At 40.1% G+C, this 20,875-nt stretch overlaps 1 protein-coding gene across 1 annotated transcript in view; it reads right to left on the reverse strand.

The window, feature by feature from the left end:
* Positions 1-1,405: 1,405 nt before the first annotated feature.
* NRBF2 (nuclear receptor binding factor 2) overlaps positions 1,406-20,875 on the reverse strand; it is a 35,956-nt gene continuing 16,486 nt past the window's right edge. Inside the window, exons 2-4 of the mRNA XM_004765692.3 lie at positions 19,745-19,829; positions 15,286-15,326; positions 1,406-2,912 (exon numbers count right to left, since the gene is read on the reverse strand). Coding sequence (XP_004765749.1) covers positions 2,202-2,912; positions 15,286-15,326; positions 19,745-19,829 — 837 coding nt within the window. The 3' untranslated portion in view covers positions 1,406-2,201. The remainder of the gene's footprint in view (positions 2,913-15,285; positions 15,327-19,744; positions 19,830-20,875) is intronic.

Genomic DNA, 20,875 nt, shown 5'->3' on the forward strand with positions numbered 1-20,875 from the left:
CGAGCAAGTTAGAACAAGAGCCCCCTAAGCATCCGGACAAGCAGAATGCGTTGTCATTCCATGGACACAAGCTATTCCTAAATCCCATTCAGTGCCTTAAGCTAAATGAAGACCCAGAACTCACGACACTAGCAGCTAGTAGAGGGGGCCATGAGCCCAGAAGCTGGGTCTTAAATAAAACAAGTGGTTATTTCATCGTCTGCTCTATGGAAGACACCACTAGGATGTTGCAAAGGTGCCAGCCATGGTGGTCAAGAGGCACGTACATTCTATTAATAGATTCAAATACAAAACTGAACCAGATAAACCAGAATACGAACTAGTGTGAGGGCTTCACACCAATGTGTTTGCTCTGGAGACACTTAGAACGGGGGGACCTGAGAGAACAGAAGTCCAAGTGCAGAAAGGGAGCAGAGGAAGGGAGCCAGGGCACACCGGTCTTGGGCAAGGAAAAGGTTCAGGTCAAAATACAGCAAAACTCGGTTTCGAGAGAAATGGTGAGGTGGCTACGTTTTATTTTGCTTAAGCAGGCTCAATGCCCAGCCTGGAACCAGACGTGGGGCTTGAACTCAAGACCCTGAGATCATGACCTGAGCTGAGATCAGGAGTCTGACGTTTAACCCACCGAGCCACCCAGGCAACCCTGGGGCACAAACTTTTAAATTTCAAGTTTTGTGAAGAACGTTAGGCAAGCACAATATTCTGAATCTGGGATATTACAACACCGAGGCAGACAAACTGATGTAACTTGAACAAAATAGGAAGAAGTCTTAGTTTTAAGAAGTTAATTTATTTTTGGTTTCACCGGCAGCAGGATGAGACATGATAAAAGCATGGCCTCCGCAAGCTCGACTTCATCTCATCCTACTTCTGCCGGTTTCATTGCCAAACTTGTGAGCCCAGTCCTACCCCTCGGCCCCACTGTCCCTGAGGGCAGTCTCTGAGGCAGTGTGGTCTGTCCATCTGTCTGGCACTCCCACAATTCCACACAGCGTACCAAGTCTAGGCTTTAAACACACCCAGGGGGCCCGCAGCCAAGTGTTTCGCTTCCATCCTCTTCCTCCTCCCCTTCCTTCGGGCTCCTGGAATATTGGTGGACGTGGCAGAGGAAGGGCGCATGTACACATGTGCAGGGCTCCAAGCGGAGCCCAGGAGGACCTGGGGACAGCGCCTGCGGCCTGAGCACTGCCCGTGTGGCTGGGCAAGAGGAGGGGCACATTTAAACCTCAGCAACTCCCTTACTCTCTCTCACCACCCCGTGAGAGAAACGGACAACAAAATCATGAAGCACGTCTTTAACAAACCAAGAAATCGTTTGGCTGAATCTCTTCACATGTGTATTCAGAACTGACAACAGAGGAGCCACACAAAACTTGTCAACTACGGACCACATTCAACAAAGGTATAAAACACAATTACTTTATTGACTTCTTACAATCAAACACTGCCAACTACCATTACTTCCACTCATGCATCAGTAAAGGATACTTCCTTAGTACTTTCAAATGATACATTTAAACAATAAACAAAAAAGTTAGAACTTAAAATGCACCCTGATTAATTATGTAAACTGGTAATTTAAAAAAAAGCATAACTAACAATTTGGTTCCTTTCTTCATAAAATGGAAATTTAAATTTCTCCTGATAGTCTTGAGGTTCTCATTATATCATGAGTAGTGCAAAGTGTGGCACACAGAGTTTCATCTAGAAAGGTGTGTCTTGCACACCTATTCAACAAACGAAATGTGCATAACAAAATGCATACAGTCAATGCATGATAGAAAGCATGTTTCAAATACAAGGTGGCCCTTCAGGCCGCCATATTATTTAGGTTTTGCATTATCATTTATGGCATTACAGATTAATTATACATAACATACTTTTATACATTTTAACCCTGAAGAAAAATAACTGCTGCTCGAAAAATTATTCCAGGTAGCCATTTGGTTTGTATCAGGAGAAAGTGAGCCTCCGAGAGTCTAGTGTCTGCCCCGTCTGGAATCCTTAGCGCAAGCGCCCCATCAGACACGTGACGCGTTTCACAGTGAGCGTTTCCCGGCCCCCGCGCTGCCTCTGCCTCTCCCCCAACGGCGCATCTCTGCAGTTACCCTCTGTGTGGTTTTCCCTTTTTTTTTTTCTGGATGAACTGTATTACTCTATTATTTGTCTTGTCTTCTCAGCTTTTTTATGGCCTTCCATTTTCAATTATTCATAAATCCTTTCAGAATATCCTCCGAGAGCTCCATAAGAGGAAGTTCTGGAGACGGAAAATCCAAGGGCGGAAGATTGGGTATGGGGATATCCTTGGCCTTCCCCGTGTTCGAGGCAAACTTCTGCCAGCTCGAAGAGGCCGCAGCAGTCTCAGAATGTGGTGGCAGGCTCCACAGCTCTGACTTTTCTACAAAATCAGCATCAACATCCAGCTCCTTCTCTACTGGGCCTTTGAGAAGTCTGGCCTTTTCGGCCTTTAGCTGTTTGTTTTCTTTCCTTAGTCTTTCATTCTCAGCCACAAGGAATTCCACGTGCCTCTTCAAATCAGCGATCTTGGTCGCCTGCTCCTCTATAATTGTCTTATCATCTTTGGGGGCTTTGCTTCCGATGCGCGGCTCGGCCGGCTCACTCTTCTGCTGAAGTAAAAACAGTAGTGTGTCTGGATCCCTGTCAAAGACCCCCTGAATTTCAGGCAGATGCTTCTCGGTGGAAGGGCTGTATTTCTCAGAGAGAAGGGGGCTCTGGCCCTCGGCATCCTCAGAAGAGGGCCTGTGAGATGCCTGCAGCGGGGTGGCCGCCTCCCTGTCTGTGCTCTGCTGGGCTTTCAACCTTTCCTCCCGCTTTGCCCTTTTCCACCTCTCCTGGATGAGGAGGAGCTGTTTCATGTGGCTATCCCTTTGCAATTCCAGTGACAGATGAGCCTATTACACAGAAGGAAAGGTATCATTTAACATTTAAGTCTCTTTAGTAATATCCAATGAATATCACTCCAAGATCCTATCCTTTCTGAATGACTAACACTTAAAATTTACATACTATATTTGCAATTCAACAGAACCTCAAATTTTTTCAAAACAAGTACTAGACCTCAGCTGGGCCAGAGGCCACTCCCACCCACAGCAGTCATGGCCCCCCCTACACAAAGAGAGGGTCCATGTAGGCCATAAGGGGAATTAGGGAGGACTGCACTTCAGAGCCCCACAGGACATCTACATAAGGCCACTCCATCAAGACCAGAAGACAAAGGTGAACTCCCTAACACACAGACAGTCAAAATAAGGAAACAGAACACATTCTAAACGAGAGAACAAGACAGATCCTCAGAAAAACAATTAAATGAAACAAAGATAAGCAATCTACCCCATAAACAGCTGAAAGTCATGGTCATAAAGATGCTCACTGTACTTGGGAGAAAAACGCATGAACGTAAATCGTCAACAAAGAGACAAAGAGAGATACCTCCATAATGTAAGAAAGTGCCAGGCAGAGCAGAAGAATACAATAAATACAAAATACACTACTGGGAATAAACAGGTAAGATAATACAGAAGAACAGATCTGCAATCTGAAAGGGCAGAAATCACCCAAAATCAACATCAAAAGAAAAACTCCTTTTGGATGAGGACAGTTATTTAAGAGCTCTCTGGGACAACAAAGCACACTAAGAAAACTTATACAGAGAATAACAACAATGTCTGCAAAAGTTAAACTATGGAATGAGCCCAGATGTCCACTGATATATGGCTAAAGATGATGGGAAATAGTTCTACACAATGGAATACTATGCAGCCATCAAAAGAATGACATCTTGCCATCTTCAATGATGTGGATGTAACTAGAGGGTTTTATGCTAACTGAGGAAGTCAGAGAAAGACAAATACCTTATGATTTCATTCATATGTGGAATTTAAAGAAACAGAACACATGAACACAGGGGAAGGGAAGGAAAAATAAGATGAGACACACCAAACTCTAGGAAACAAACTTAAGAGAGGTATAAGGGGGGGTTGGGGTAACTGGGTGATAGGCATTAAGGAGGGCACGTATGATCTCATCATAACACTGGGTGTTACATGCACCTGACAAGTCACTAAATTTTACCCCTGAAATTTAAAAAAAAAAAAAAAAAAGGAATAGAGCGTTTTAAAAATAGTTTTTATTTTACAACAAGACGAAAAAGAAAGAGCTGAGAATTTCCTTAACATAGGGATGAAAACAGACATCAGGTCCAGGAATCAAACAAAAGCCCCAAACAAAATTGACCCAAAGAGATCCATACCAAGACATATTATAATTAAACTGTCAAAAATTCAAGTTAATCTTGGGGCACCTGGGTGGCTCAGTGGGTTAAAGCCTCTGCCTTCAGCTCAGGTCATGATCCCAGGGTCCTGGGATCGAGCCCCGCATCAGGCTCTCTGCTCAGCGGGGAGCCTGCTTCCCCCTCTCTCTGCCTGCCTCTCTGACTACCTGTGATCTCTGTCTGTCAAATAAATAAATCTTTATTTTAAAAAAAATTAACCCAAAGAGATCCATACCAAGACTTATTATAATTAAACTGTCAAAACGTCAAGTTAATCTTGGGGTGCCTGGGTGGCTCAGTCAGTTAAGCGTCTGACTTCCGCTCAGGTCATGATCCCAGGGTCCTGGGATAGAGTCCCACATTAGGCCCCTGCTGAGACAGGAACTCACTTTTTTGGCTGCCGTTCCCCCTGCCTATGCCCCTCCTCACCCTAAAAAATTATTAAATAAAATTAAATTTTTAAAAAAAAATTAAAGCGAATCTTAAAAACAGCAAGAGAAAAACAACTAGTTACATGTAAGGGAATCCCCGTAAGATTACCAGCTAGGTTTCTGTGGGGATTTTTTTGGTAAATCTCTTTCCTCATCTTTGTAACAACATCTAATGTCTAGAGTGGTTTTACTTTATATCATTTCTACACAGATGTTTGCACTCTGGTTTAGATGAAAACTGTATAATCTCAATTATAAAATAACATGCTGGGACGTTATTATAGAAATCAATTTTACTGTCACCATCAAAGTGATCACATTCTACAGCAGTGTGAAGCCTGCTATCCGCCACCACAGGAGCCACTGTGGCAACCGGGCAGAGCAACACGGAAACACAGTTTGGCAATTTCAGAAATGAAAACACAATGTACACTAGTTCTGATGTGAAATGTGCAAATATTAGAATAGCATCCCGTACTACTTAGTAACTGAACACATCTACTCTTATTTGGTGACCGAGTGAGGTGCAGGACACAGCTGGAACAGAGTGATCACAGACAGGTTAATTTCCACATGTTTCATTCTCAGGTTTCCAGAGTAGAAGCAACAGATTGGACAAGTTGTCACTAAACAGGAGGTAGACCAAAAAACCCTAACAGCGTTGACCACAAATCACATGGTACAAATTTTAAGCAAGTGCAAAACTCCTGTCTAGAATTGTGTTTTTCTGACCACCACCATGAAGACAGCCCAAAAATGTGGTCATCTCTTTTCCCCCAAAGACCTTATCAGGTCTTCTAACACCACAGCCCTGATTCACAGTAACAATACTAGAATCCTAACAAATAAAATCAATTATGGTATCTGGAAGGAAATGGAGAACGTGTTTTATTTTCCTAGTACTCCGTTTAGGACCAATTAAGGCCCTAAATCCCAAGATGATCTAAACGCCAGAAAGGCTCTGGCCTTTTAAGATAAATGCTTTTGGCTGGTGCTCCTGTCTGTGCAAAGCTTTCCTGCCAATTCCCTGGGTTCAGGGCCCCTGGTGACCCCCTGCCAAGGTCACAAATGGGGAGGGAAGAAGAGGGAACTCCTCCAAGCAAGCAGGGGAGCAGTCAGGATGCATCCTCAGCAGGATGCCAGTGACATTCCAAGGCCAGCCCTCCTCTGAGCCACCACAGGGAGGTGAGCCCAGGGCAGATGTCACCTGCCCCACTCATGGATCAGAAGACTTGGAATACAGAAAGTGTCAATTTTTCCCAATATCGCTATACAGGTTTAATGCAACTCCATTGACATCACAGCAAGATGCCAGTTACAAAAGCGGGGAAGGCTAGGCCTCTCTGGTGGTAACTATAGGAGAGGAATCCTCTGCCAAAGAAAAGTCAATGTGTTCAGTTACTGAATCCTGAACCCTAAAAATACGATGTTGTTACAAAGACAATCCAATCCAGTTAGCAAATCCTCTGCCAAAGAGTGAAAGTGTTCAGTTATTGAGAAGTATGGGATGCTTGCTCTGTTTTAAATCTACAATTTAAACATTTCCAGAATCAGCTGGATTCTAAGCAAAAGGTCTGCAGGCCACGAGCAGCACAATATATTCAAAACGCTGAAAGGGAAAAAACAAAAATATCCAGCAAGGCTATCATTCAGAATTGAAGGAAAGATAGAAGAGTGTCCCTGACAGACAAAAGCTAAAGGAGCTCATCATCACTAAACCAGTTTTACAAAAAGCATTAAGGGAAATTCTTTAAATGGAAAAGGAAAGACCAAAACTAGAAATAAGAAAATATATGAAAGAAAAAAAATGTGGCCAGCAAGGGAAAACACAGAAAAGGAAGTGGATCAACCACTGATGAAGCTAGTATGAGGGTGAAAAGACCCAAGTTGACATAATCTACTATAATTAGTTAAGGGACTCAGAAACAACAAGGTATAAAATAGGGGCACCTGGGTGGCTCAGATGGTTAAGCACCTCTCTTCCACTCGGTGTCCTGGGATTGACAGAGCCCTACATAGCGCTCCGTGCTCAGTAGGCAGCCTGCTTCTCCCTCTCCCTCTGCTGCTGCTCCCCCTGCTTGTGCTCACACTCTCTCTCCCTCTCGCCCCAACCCCATCAAATAGTAAAATCTTAAAAAAAAAAAAAGTATAAAAAAGATGTCAAAAATATAAAATGTGCATGTGCGGGGGTGAAAAAGTAAATAAAAATGTAGTACTTTTAGAAAGCATTCAAATTTAAATGACCACCAACTTAAAACAGACAGCTATACACATGTAATTATATAGGAACCTCACAGTAACCACAAACCCAAAATCTGTAGCGGACACAAAGAGAAAGGAATCCAAACATAACACTAAAGAAAGTAAATCACAAGGGAAGAGAGCGAACTACAAAACAAGTAAACAATTTAACAGCAATAAATATATACCAATAATTACGTTTAATGTAAACAGACTAAATGCTCCAATCAAAACAGGCAGGGTGGCTAAATGGATTAAAAACAAAAAGACCTACGTAGATGTTCCCTAGGACAGACTTCAAACCTAAAGACACACGCAGACTAAAAACGGAGGAATGGAAAAAGTTATTCCAAATGATAAAGGGATCAATCCAAAAACGAGAAAACACCTGACAACATTTATGCAGCCAACAGAGGAGCACCTAAATACATAGAGCAAATATTAACAGACACAAAGGGAGAAACTGACAGTAGTAGAGTAATAGGGAATTTGAACACTCCACTTACACCAAGAGATAGATCATCCAGACATAAAATTAATAAAGGAACACTGGCCTTGAAAAACACATTAGACCAGATGGACTTAACAAATATGTGTAGAGCAATCCATCCCAAAACAACAAATTACACTCTTCTCAAACACAAAAAAGACTTCAGAAGAAGGCTGACATGTTAGGCCACAATGAATTTAAAGACTGAAATCATTTCAAGCATCTTTTCTCACCACCAGAGCATATAACTAGAAATCAACTACAAGAGGAAAACTGGAAAAAACACAAACACATGGAAGCTAAAACATGCTACTAAGCAAGGTCAATTAAAAAATAAATAAATAAAAAAGAGGACTCCAGAAGAAGGCATGGAGCAATGAAACACAACAGTTCAAAGACTGAGAGCAAAAGCAAAAGGGAAGTTAACAGTGATACTGACAACCTCGAAAACAAGAAAAATTTTACCTAAAGAACTAGAAAACGAAGAACAAAGCCCAAAGTAAATAGAAGGAGATAATAAAGACCAGAGTGAATATAAGTGAAACATTTTAAAAAACAGAAAAGATAAACGAAAAGCTGGTTTTCTGAAAAGATAACAGAACTGATAAAACTTCAGCAACACTCGTCAAGAAAAAAGAGGATACTTATATATAAAATCAGAAATGAAAAGAGAAGTTACAACTAATACCACAGAAATACAAAAGATTTTAGGAGACTACTACAAAAAATTACATGTCAACATACTGGACAACCTAGAAGGAATAGATAAATTCCTAGAAACATAACCTCCCAAAACTAAAGCAGGAAGAAATCGAAAAATTTAAACAGACTGGTTACTAGTACCTGAACAAAATCTGTAATCAAAAATTCCCAACAAGTCCAGGACCAGATGACTTCAGAGGTGAATTCTACCAAACATTTTAAGAAGAGTTAATATCTATCCTTCTAAACCTATTAAAAAAATAGAAGCGCTAGAAAAGCTTCCAAATTCTATGAGGCCAGCATTATCCTAATACCTGAATTAGACAAAGGAAAAAAAAGGGAAAAAAAAGAAAATTACAGACTGATATTCCTGATGAACACAGATATAAAAATCCTCAACGAAGTATTAGCAAACCAAATCAACAACACATTAAAAGGATCATCCACCACACCACCATCTAGTGAGATTTGTTTCAGGGATCCAAGGATGGTCAATATCTGCAGATGAATCAATCAGATATACCACATTAACAAAATGAAAGATAAATCATACAATCATCTCAAGAGATGCAGAAAAAGCATTTGACAAATTTCAACTTCTATTCATAAAGAAGCTCTCAACAAAATGAGTTTAGAGGGAATATAATTCAACCTAATAAAGGTCATATATGAAAAACCCACAGCTAACATCATACTCAACAGTTAGAAGCTAAAAGTTTTCCAAGATCGGAACAAGATAAGGGTATCAACTCTTGCCACTTACTCAATTTCATACCAAAGTCCTAGCCCCAGCAGTAAGAAAAAGAAATAAAAGGTATCCAAACTGGTAAAATCATCACTGTTTGCAGATGACACAATACTATATACAGGAAACCCATAAAAAGCCACCAGAAAAGTATCAGAATAAATGATTTCGGTAAGGTTGCAGACAGAAAATATACAATAATCCATCACATTTCTATACACTAATATCAAAGTAGCAGAAATTAAGAGAACAGTCACATCTATAGTTATATCAAAAATTTAAAAAACCTAAAAATAAATTTATAACCAGGGTGCCTGGATGGCTCAGGTGGTTAAGCATCTGCCTTCAGCTCAGGTCATAATCTCCCTGAGTTTGCGGGGGGGGGGGGGGTGGTTGGGGATGTCCTAGCTCAGCAGGGAGTCTCTCTCTCCCTCTCTTTCTGCCCCTTCCCCCCACTCATGCTCTCTCCCTTCCCTCTTTCTCTTTCTCAAAATAAAGAAAATCTTAAAAAAAAAAAAATAAAGGAACACAGCTGGTGGTACTCTACTCCCAGATTTAGCTACACTGCAAAGCGATGTAATCAGAATGGTATGGTATGGCACAAAAACAGACACATAAACCAAACAGAACAGAACAGAGATCACAAAAATAAATGCACATATAGTAAATCTATGACAAAGTAGGCAGGAATATACAATAGGGAAAAGACAGTCTCTTTAATAAAACTGGTCCACTACAAGCAAAAGCATGAAATCAGACTTCTTATACCACCTACAAAAATAAACTCAAAATGAATTAAAGACCTAAATGTGAGACCTGAAACCACAAAATTCCTGGGAGAAAACCTAAGCAGTAAGTTCTTTAACACTGCTCTCAGGGATTATTTTTTGGATCTGTCTCTTCAAGCAAGTATGACAAAAACAAAAGTAAATGGAACTATCAAAATATTAAAGCTTTTGCACAACAAAAACTATAACAAGGGGTGCCTGGGTGGCTCAGTGGATTAAGCCGCTGCCTTCGGCTCAGGTCATGATCTCAGGGTCTTGGGATCGAGTCCCGCATCGGGCTCTCTGCTCAGCAGGGAGCCTGCTTCCCTCTCTCTCTCTCTCTGGCTGCCTCTCTGTCTACTTGTGATTTCTCTCTGTCAAATAAATAAATCTTTAAAAAAAAAAAAAACAAAACTATAGCAAAATGAAAAGGAAACACTATGTGGGAGAAGGTATTCACAAATGATGAATCCAATAAGGGGTTAATATTCAAATATATAAAGCATTCATAAAACTCTTTATGAAAAAAACAATCCAATTAAAAAATCGGCAGGGGCACCTGTATGGCTCAGTGGGTTAAAGCCCCTGCCTTCAGCTCAGGTCATGATCCCAGGGTCCTCGGATCCTAGCCCCACATCCTAGCCCCACATCAGGCTTCTGCTCAGCAGTGAGCCTGCTTCCCAGCTCTCTGTCCCTGCCTGCCTCTCTGCCTACTTGTGATCTCTGTCTGTCAAATAAATAAATAAAATCCTAAAAAAAAAAATAAAAATAAAAAAATAAAAATCAGCAGAAGACATGAATGGGCATTTCTCCAAAAAAGACATCCACATAGCCAACAGACCCATGAAAAAAAGCTCAAGATCACTACCCTTCAGGGAAATGCAAATGAAAACCATAATAAGGTATCACCTCACCCCTGTCAGAATAGCTAAAATCAACAACACAAGACACAGCAGGTACCCGCCAGGATGTAGAGAAAAAGGAACCCTCCTGGCGTGGCTGGTGGAGCCACTATGGAACCAGGGAGGCAGTTCCTTAAAAATTAAGAAATAGAACCACCACACAATCCAGTAATTCCACTACTAGGTATTAACCCAAAGAAAAGAAAAATGTTTACTTTTTAATTGGAAAAGATCTACACACCCCTACGTTCACTGCAGCATTATTTACAATAGCCCAGATATGAAACCACCTAAGTGTCTATGGATAGATGAATGGATAAAAAAAAGATGTGGTGTATGTAAATAACAAGAGTATTACACAGCCATCAAAAATAATGTGATCTTACTACCTATGACAACACGGATGGGCCTAGAGGGTCACACATTAAACAAATTAAGAGAGAGGTAAGACAAATACTATATGATTTTACTTGTAGGTAGAATCTAAAAAGCAAATGAACAGAAACAGACTCAAATACAGAGAAATGATGGTGACCACAGGAAGAGGGGGATGGGTTGATGGGACAAACAGGTGAAGAGGATTAAGAGGTACAAACTTCCAGTTATAAAATAAGTCATGGAGATGGAAAGTACAGCACAGGGAATCCGATCAATATTAATACTAGAGTAACACTGTATGGTGAGAGACTGGGACTATACTTATGGTCAGCACTGAATACACAGAATTGTCAAATCACTATCTTGTGCACCTGAAACTAATATAACACTATATTATCAACCAAACTTAAAAACAAACAAACAAATAAATGAGAGTTGAGAAAGACACTCTCAGGAACATGCTCAAGATCACATAGCCAAAAGGCAAAGCTGGGGTGTGGACCAACCAGGGCAGCACAGCCCCAGTGTGGTGGTTTTAAAACAAGTAAAGAGAGGGCACATGCGTGGCTCAGTCGTTGGCAGTCTGCCTTCAGCTGGGGTCATGATCCCGGAGTGCTAGGGGTCCTGGGATCCACCCTGCCCCACATTGGGCTCCCTGCTGGGGGGGAGGGGCCTGCTTCTCCTCACTTGTGCTTTCTTTCTCTGTCAAATAAATAAAATCTTAAAAAAAAAAAAAAAAAAGTCAAGAGACAGAGTCTAATACACCTCCCCTCAAACCCGGGTGGGCCTTTGTGGTCAATTCAAGGAACAGAGCAGGAGGGATCATGCTGGGAAACTTCAAATGCCACATGGCCAGATTACAGAAAACCAGAGAGAAGAGGAGGGGGGGGTAGAGGGAAGATATCACTGCTGTGCTACCGGAGGAGCTCTGCCTGTCTCAGACCCGTAAGTCTCCCCAGCCCAGCCACAAGAAAGAAGCCACCTTGGAGATAACATCACCAGCTGCCACCGTCTGACTACACGAGAGCTGCCCCCCACCCCCAACCCACAACTGATCAGCTGAGCTCAGACCACCTCATTTGTGAACAAATAAATACTTATTAAAATTAATACTTATTAAAAAAACAAAACAAGGGGCACCTGGATGTCTCAGTGGGTTAAAGCCTCTGCCTTCGGCTCGGGTCATGATCTCGGGGTCCTGGGATTGAGCCCCGCATCGGGATCTCTGCTTAGTAAGGAGCCTGCTTCCCTTCCTCCCTCTCTGCCTGCTTCTCTGCCTACTTGTGATCTCCTCTGTCAAATAAATAAATAAATCTTTAAAAAAAAAAAAAAAAAAAAAGAAAGAAAAAAACAAAACAAAACCAGGGCACCCGGGTGGCTCAGTCAGTTAAGGATCTGCCTTTGGCTCAGGTCATGATCCCAGCATCCTAGGATCGAGCCCTACATCGGACTCCCTGGTCACCAGAGAGCCTGCTTCTCTGTCTCCTACTCTCCCTGCTTGTGTTCCCTCTCTCGCTGACTCTTCTGTCAAATAAATAAATAAAATCTTTAAAAACAAAACAAAACACCTTTTATGATGGTAATGCAAAAACCTTATGATCTCCTTCCACTTAATGAAGAGTAGTAACTCATCAGCATGCCATATAATTAACGAACTTAACCTTTGTTTAAGTAGCTTCATGTGAAAATCTATTAACTATGCAGGAAGAACTGTATGGACAGTTTGTGTCCTCCTCATCGCCGAAGTTCTCATTGTGTCTGACACCGAGTGCAAGACACGTGTGGAAGCAGTCTTTACATGGGCATAATGTTTTCTTACCGTTTTATGCCTTTGCTTCTAAAAGAGTTACAGTACCATTCAGTACACCTCTCCCATAAATGGGAGAAACTGCATGTTAGCCTACCATCACAGGTTAAGTGGGTTTTCAAAAATGTAACAATGTTTCCAATACCACTGTAATACTATACACCATAAATATTCTATAGTGACTGACTCATACATCAGTTTTCAGGCTAGTCTACCATAAAGCAATAATACTAACACTTCTTCGTTATCAATGCATGCATTGTTATACCTGTAAATAAATGAGTTTTTTTCACATTTTCATTTTTGATGTCTCCTGTCAGTAATACATATTAATATCTACAGTACTGATGTTGGCAGTAACGACAATTAATCTTGTAGACAACAGAAACAAATAGAAGACTGTACTCTTAACATATTTTCTCTTCCTTGTGATTTTAGTATTTTCTTTTTTCTAGCTTATGTTTGTAATAAGGATACAGTATATAATTACACAACATACACAGTATGTGCAAATAACTGTTTATGTTATCGTTAAGGTTTCTGGTCAACAGCAGACTATTAGTAATTAAGTTTGGCGTGGGGGGTAGGGGGAGCAAAAGCTACAGGCAGATTTTCTACTATTTAAGGAAGCTGGCACAGCTAAGCCTCAAGTTGTTCAAGACTCAACAGTATGTATTTTCCACATTTTCTATACTGTATTTTTTTGTCAATGAGTATTTGTGGAAAATCTAACAATTTTCTATTTGTAAAGGTAACATATTCACAGTAGAATATACCAAAAAAAGCTTTAATATTTTGTTTAAAATACTATCTGGTATTCTGTTAACAGTATTTACTGGGTGCTTTTAAAAAGTTCTAAGTAAGAAAAACAATGGTCTAAAAAATAATGATAATGTGATTCAATGAGAATTCTATTCTGCTAGGTTTTAAAATTTTTTAAACAAAAAAGCAAAAACAAAATAATTGGGCCTTTCTACCTTAGATAAGTTATTTTTTTAAATTCATAAACAAAACCCCATTCATTCAGAAAGTCAGAAGTCCTTTCCAAATCAACACATTGAGTAAGACTTTTTTTGAATGGCCTGACCTCTCTGAAACGCCATTTGTACTTAGTTTAAAATTAGAAAACTTTCCTCTTTAAACATTCATTCTACAACTAGTTAAGATCTTTTCAGAGATTTATTTTATTTATTAGAGAGAGAGAGATTTAGAGAGCAGGGGGGAAGGAGGAGAAGGAGAGAGAGCATCTCTAAGCAGATTTCAGGCTGAGTGCAGAGCCCACAGTGAGGCTCAATCCCAAGACCCTGAGAGCATGACTTGAGCTGAAATCAAGAGTCAGACCTTCAGGGACACCTGGATGGCTTAGTAGGTTAAAGTGTCTGCCTCTGGCTCAGGTCATGATCCTGGGGTCCTGGGATCGAGTCCCAGGTCAGGCTCCTTGCTCAAAAGGAAATCTGCTTCTTCTGCTTGCTGCTCCCCTTGCTTGTGCTCTGACAAATAAATAAAATCTTTAAAAAAAAAAAAAAAAAAAAAGTCAGACACTTAACTGACTGAGCCACCCAGGCGCCCCAGCTAAAATCCCTTTTTATTAATGGGGTTAAGGAGGCTCCGTGTATGTTTATATTACATGGCTAACATGAGCAGTTCTATACATTCAAAGGGAAGAGCATAGAATAGAACATAACTTTTAGGTTCTCTTGGTTCAGTCTGAGAAAGTGGTATTTTTTTCCCTGCCCACTGATATCCTCTTACAGAACGGATCTCCTTAATTCAATTAGACAAACACTACTGAGTACCTCCTATGTACCCTGTCACTTTTATAATCAGAAAATCATCTTTGGATAAAGGTATTTTCAAAACCTAGGTAGGCCCTCCCCAAACACAGAAGAAATTTAAAGCCATTAGTGAAACAAAATTTAAAGGTACCAGAACTGCTTAGGAATTCAGTAAAAGACAAATTCAGATTTAAATTATCTTTGGCATGCAAAGGGGAGGCCAACTGGTTTCCGCTTGACCAGACCTGCTTACTCTCCATGAGTCAATACTCAGGAAAGGCCCCAGAAGTCTCTAGGGAACACATTTAGTGACCCGAGATCTAGGAGTAACAAAGAGAAAACAGAAGTTTCTGCATGCCATGTCTGGGACACTGACCGCAGTTCACTGAGTTTTAATTTCTGAAGTACTCTTCTCTTTTCCATCTTAAACGTATTTTGGACAACAGTGTTCTGAAAGGGGCCACAGTATTTTTTTTTTTTTTAAGATTTTATTTGTTTATTTGACAGACAGAGATCACAAGTAGACAGAGAGGCAGGCAGAGAGAGAGGGAAGCAGGCTCCCTGCCGAGCAGAGAGCCCGACGAGGGGCTGGATCCCAGGACCCTGAGATCATGACCCAAGCCGAAGGCAGCAGCTTAACCCACTGAGCCACCCAGGCACCCAAGGGGCCACAGTATTTTATTTTATATACAGTTCAAGTCCCCACAAGAAAATCCCTCTAACCCTTACCACAAAAATATTAAGAAACTATCTCACCTGCTCAGACTGTGTGAGCTTCATGGCTTCAGAAAGGTATGCTGGTTTAAAAAAAAAAAAAGGCATATTAATATGAGTTCATAATCTTATAATCAACAGGCCAAAGGAAGAGCTTAAGTACTCCTATGACAAAAAGAACTGGTTTTAGAAGTAATTCTGCTAAATAGTTATCCTGTTCCTGAAAATAAACGAGGTGGGTATTTGAAGATAGGATTCTTAGCTTCTCCAAGAAGAAGTGGTAACCAACTGTAGATACTCTCTACCCGTCCTGAAGGGGTCTGTTCTTCAAAATCCTTATAGACTTCATAATTAAGAAAGTACGGATAGCCTAATCAGAAATATAGAATCACGAAGCATTAAAATGAAACAAGAACCTATCAAAACCCTATTACCCATTTTGATCACAAAAATATCAAAAAACTGGTTAATAGTGTCTTTTTACCCACATGAATACCTAGACTATATCATTTTGGCCTCCTACAGAACTACTTTTACTGAATTATTTCTGAGCTATCCCATCAACCTACCATGAATCAGGTAGTTAAGAGCCGTAAGAACTTGTTGACTTATTTATTGTAAGCAAGTTGCTGAGGATAGTATAATGTCTTTTATGAAGACCATAAATGTTCAGTAATTCAATCAACTTCTCTCTGACCTTAGGATCAGTTCCTGGGTGACTTAATTGACTTGGATATAAAAAGTAACTGTAAAAATCCCTAGTTTTCCTCTCTCACATATCTTCTAGAAAGCTCAAAGCCAAGTGCTCCTTCTATCAAATAAGCAAGAACTCATGGTGCATTTTGCGAACTATGCTTCCAGGCAGTCCTCGTTTTATCCTTCTGTGGATTCCTCATCTGCTTATTTTTAATTACATTTTTTATTTTGCTGTATTCCTCTCAAGGCCTTTTATATACTATCTGGAACAAAACAGTATAAATGACAAGTATTATAATAATAAATCACACACAGTCTCCATTTTGTTTATTTCTTGCTTACTATAAACTTTTCAGTATCTCTCATCCCTACATTAAGTTCCTTTTTGCCTCTTGCAGATACTACAATGCGATGTTTCTTTCGTCTTAATTCAAATATTTTAATGATTTTATTGTCTACCAGGTTCCACCAGTCTTTATGATAAAGAATTAACTGGATGGTCTCTCCCCAACAGAAAACAGTTGGTTCTGTAGCCTTTGCTGTAGCCATACTTAACATTTTTATCCTCAACTTTTCTGCCTTTTATTCCTATAGTAAGTCTGAATAGCTGCATATAGACCGTTTTTTTTTTTCTTCATGTTTAAGGGTGTTGAGACATTTCATCTACTAGTCTGATACAGTGTGGATGAACTTCCCTAAACTTCCTATTATGTCTGCAAACATTTGTGTCCCTATGCGAACTACAGTTTGCTTTAAATTCACTTTATAAACAAATGGAAGTTTCTAAAAACCAAGCTTAGACCAACTGGACCACCCCTGTAGAACCTTGAAACCGTAACATGACAGCAGAGGATACCCAAAGACACTGAGTTTCCAAAGTGCAAAAGAATCAACAAAAGTCATACTGTCACTTAAAGAATGTCCCATGCTTCAATTTAAAATCTGGGTCTTGGGACACCTGCATGGTTCAGTCAGTTGAGCAACTGCCTTCAGCTCAGGTCGCATGCCAGGGTCATGAGAAAGGGTCCCACATCGGGCTCCTTGCTCGGCGGGAGGCCTGCTATTCCCTCTCCCTGCTCTCCCCCTGCTTGTGCTCACTTGTGCTCTCTCTCTCTCTCACAAAGAAATAAAATCTTTGAAAAAAATTAATAAAATAAAATTTGGGTTTTAAGGTGTACTTGGCTGGCTCAGTCAGTAGAATTTTTGACTCTTCATCTCAGGGTTTTAAACTACAGCCCCATGTTCGGTGTAGAGTTCACTTAAAAACAAAATATAAATTTATTTATAAATAAAATTTGCCCTTTTCATTATTTATGAAAAAAACAAAACCCCTTAGGGAAGTGGACTACGTAAGACTACAAGCCAAGAATTCTAACCAACTAAGCCACCCAGGCACCCTTAAACACATCAATTTTCAAACTAGCATTATATTCACAACTCCACTCTAAAACACAAGGCTATTTTTAACCAAGTCTGAACTCCAAATCAAATCAGTTCAGCGGGATTAACTAATCACACTTAAATTCTACCTCCCTAGGGACGCCTGGGTGGCTCAGTTGGTTAGGCAGCTGCCTGCAGCTCAGGTCATGATCCCAGCGTCCTGGGATCAAGTTCCACATCGGGCTCCTTGCTCAGCAGGGAGCCTGCTTCTCCCTCTGACTCTGCCTGCCACTCTGTCTGCCTGTGCTTGCTCTCACTCGCTCTCTCTGACAAATAAATAAATAAAATCTTTAAAAAAAAAAAAATTCTACCTCCCTAATTAGGGCTAATGGGATTCAAAAGGCTGCCTTTATCTTTTCTACTACTCCTTGAGATGTCGCAGAATGCAGATACTGAGAAAGCAGAGAGAGGCGTGTAAAGCCCAACATCAGTCTTAACTTCACAGATAAAGACAGGGATATAGGTTAGGAACGAAGGAGACTTTTCTACCTTTTATATACTCAGAATCTCCTACTGCTCAATGCACAACATATGCTGGTCACTCCACTGTATTGTATTTTATATACATGTAACCACAACCACTGTGGGTTATTTAATCAAATGTATTTATGTCAGTGGCATTCATCCGCAACATTTCTAAATAATATTTTATTTATTCATTTGACAGAGAGAGAGCACGCACAAGCTGTGGGAGAAGAGAAGAGCACGCTGAGCAGGGAGTCCAATGCAGGGCTCAATCCCACATGGCTTAAGCCGAAAGCAAATACTTAACCAACTGGGCCACCCAGGCATACCACACACAACAATGGTTTTGTTTTTTTTAAACAGTATAGTACATTGTCTTTTCTGTGAGGTGACTATAAATTTAACAATTTGATTCACAACAAAATATGGTTTATGAAAGATTTAAAGAGTACTAGCTACCAAGTTTAATTTTGTATAAAAGCTCTCCATAAGGGACGCCTGGGTGGCTCAGTTGGTTAAGCAGCTGCCTTCGGCTCAGGTCATGGTCCCAGCGTCCTGGGATCGAGTCCCACATCGGGCTCCTTGCTCCGCAGGGAGCCTGCTTCTCCCTCTGACTCTGCTTTCCACTCTGTCTGCCTATGCTCGCTCTCGCTCGCTCTCTCTCTGACAAATAAATAAATAAAATCTTTAAAAAAAAAAAAAAAGCTCTCCATAAAACTCACCATAAAAATTCATTAACAAACACTTACAGGGTATGTATTATGCAATCAACCCTACTGCTTAAGGAATACACTTCAGTGGCAAAACTTATTCTTTAAAAACAAGGCCTAAAATTTTCTCTGAAAATCATAGGTGTGTAGGCAAAAACCAATGACATAAAAGAACTTATTCAAACCGGAGTCCACTGTGTGGTCTGTATTTCAGCACTAAGGCAACACTGGAGGGGTACACTCTGCCAAGAAACAACATGGCTTTAATCAACACAGCAGCCTGAAAGGAAAAAAAAAAAGTGTCTTCCTCCACCAGAAAGACTACAGGACTTTCTCTAAGAAAGGTGGCCTATTTTGAATGCAGCATGAGTAGAACACTCCCTCCCCAAAGCTTCTAGGTTTGTTAACCAGCCACGAGAAACCAGTCTTTACAAAACAGACCCCAAAGATCTTTTTCTGAGTTCAACATATGCTGAACTGTACAACTGACTGGGATAAAATAACAGTTTGATGAGAAGTTATTAATCCTAAATTTCACACTGAAAAGAAAGCAATCAGCAGCAAATACCATAGGCATGAATGTACAGATGAAATACTCAGAAAGAAGCTAAAGAAAGAGTGTCATCAGCATCTTAGAAAACAGAAATTCAGTGAAAACTGATTGGTTAAAATTAATTCAGTTATTACTTTCATAACCCAAAACAGCTAACTATTTGAAATCCATTTTCCCTAACAACTAAGATAAACAGGTAGACTCCTTGCAAGCACATTTACCTTTAGGAATCTTTGGATTCAGGGCAACCCTGTCAGGACCCCTCTCACTCTTGAGAGCTTTTTCTGTGTCTTCACTTAATAAACTTCATCACTTGACTCACAAAATAACAAACAAAGAAAAGGGAACCTTTGGATTCAGAAACCTGTGTCCAGAGTCATTTACCAATAATATGGCATATGGAACCCTCATGGTTTAGGAAGACTAGATTAGGAAGAACTGGGAAATCCAACATACTCACTGGAACAGTAATCCAAACCAATGTTCTCATGGGCCAGTAGTGTCAACGCTGTATATGCAGGGTAACAACACATCTTTACTATTGTGACTTTCGTTCTGAATATACTGTTGAGAGATGCTGGAGAAAAAAAACTGCACTCCAGTTTTAGACTCAGTATTTCTTTAGAAAAATACTCACCGGAAGCCTTTTTGTGACAAGAAATAGCCTCTTCGTATTTCCCTGCAGCTAATAAACGATCTGCTCGTCTGCTCTGTTGATGAGCCTAGAAGACAAACATTCCGAAATTCCTCTAAATTATAAAAAGACTTGACTTAAAAAAAATTTTTTTGACAAGATAAATGATACCCTTTTTTGCCATATAGCAAACCAGTACGGCTACATCGGTGAGAAATCTAGTGGATAGCTCCTTGAGCTGAAAGGACTGGCAACTTTTCTCAACTCTACCCATAAACCATTAAGTTTCACACCAGGCACTTAATTCCTTCAGTGACTCACATTTTTCCACTATTCAGAGATTAATGAAGAGTTCAATCACAGATTGTTATCTAAAATGTGTATTTACTTGATTTTTAACAATCTCCTTTCAAAACAAAAATCATCTTGCAGATCTTTCACTAGTTTGTATCATTCAACAACTATAATCAGGAAACTACTTACAGAAAAGCCAAGCTTCTCTTATATCAACTCATTCTTCCCTTCCAACATTACATTGACTTTTTGTTTTTAAGATAAAAATCTGTACACTGTACAGCTGAAGAATTAACTATACAAATATTTAATATTACAGTGATTTCCTTCTCAAGAACCACTGACCAAATCAACAAAGATAAACTCAGAACTCCCAAAAGCAAATGACGAAAGGAAATGTAAAGGAAAATGGATTAGTAAGTAGTCATTGGCCTCTCTGAATCTGTGCTACACTTTAAGAATTCCTGCAAATGGGTGCCTGGGGGGTTCAGTTGTTTAAGTGTCTGCCTTCATTTCAGATAATGATTCCAGAGTCCTGGGATGAGTCCCACATCCGGCTCCCGGCTCCCTGCTCCCTAGGAGGCCTACTTCTCCCTCTGCCTCTCTCTCTCTCATGAATAAATGAATAAAATCTTAAAAAAAAAAAAAAAAGAATTCCTGCAACTTTCCAAGACTCCCTTTCTGACATAAGAAGGCCCAGCAGACTCCCAAGGGCCATATATCTTACCTAAGGTTATATATTAGCAGGCAAGAAGACAGACAGAAATATCAGTGCAATTCTTCTAACTACTGTAGTTTTTCTCACATTAACAAACAAATGATTTAGCAAAGCTTCTTGGG

The sequence above is a fragment of the Mustela putorius genome, unplaced genomic scaffold (genome assembly GCF_011764305.1).
Source record: "Mustela putorius furo isolate JIRA1106 unplaced genomic scaffold, ASM1176430v1.1 tig00003949_pilon_pilon_pilon, whole genome shotgun sequence".
In the NCBI taxonomy this organism is placed as follows: Eukaryota; Metazoa; Chordata; class Mammalia; order Carnivora; family Mustelidae; genus Mustela; species Mustela putorius.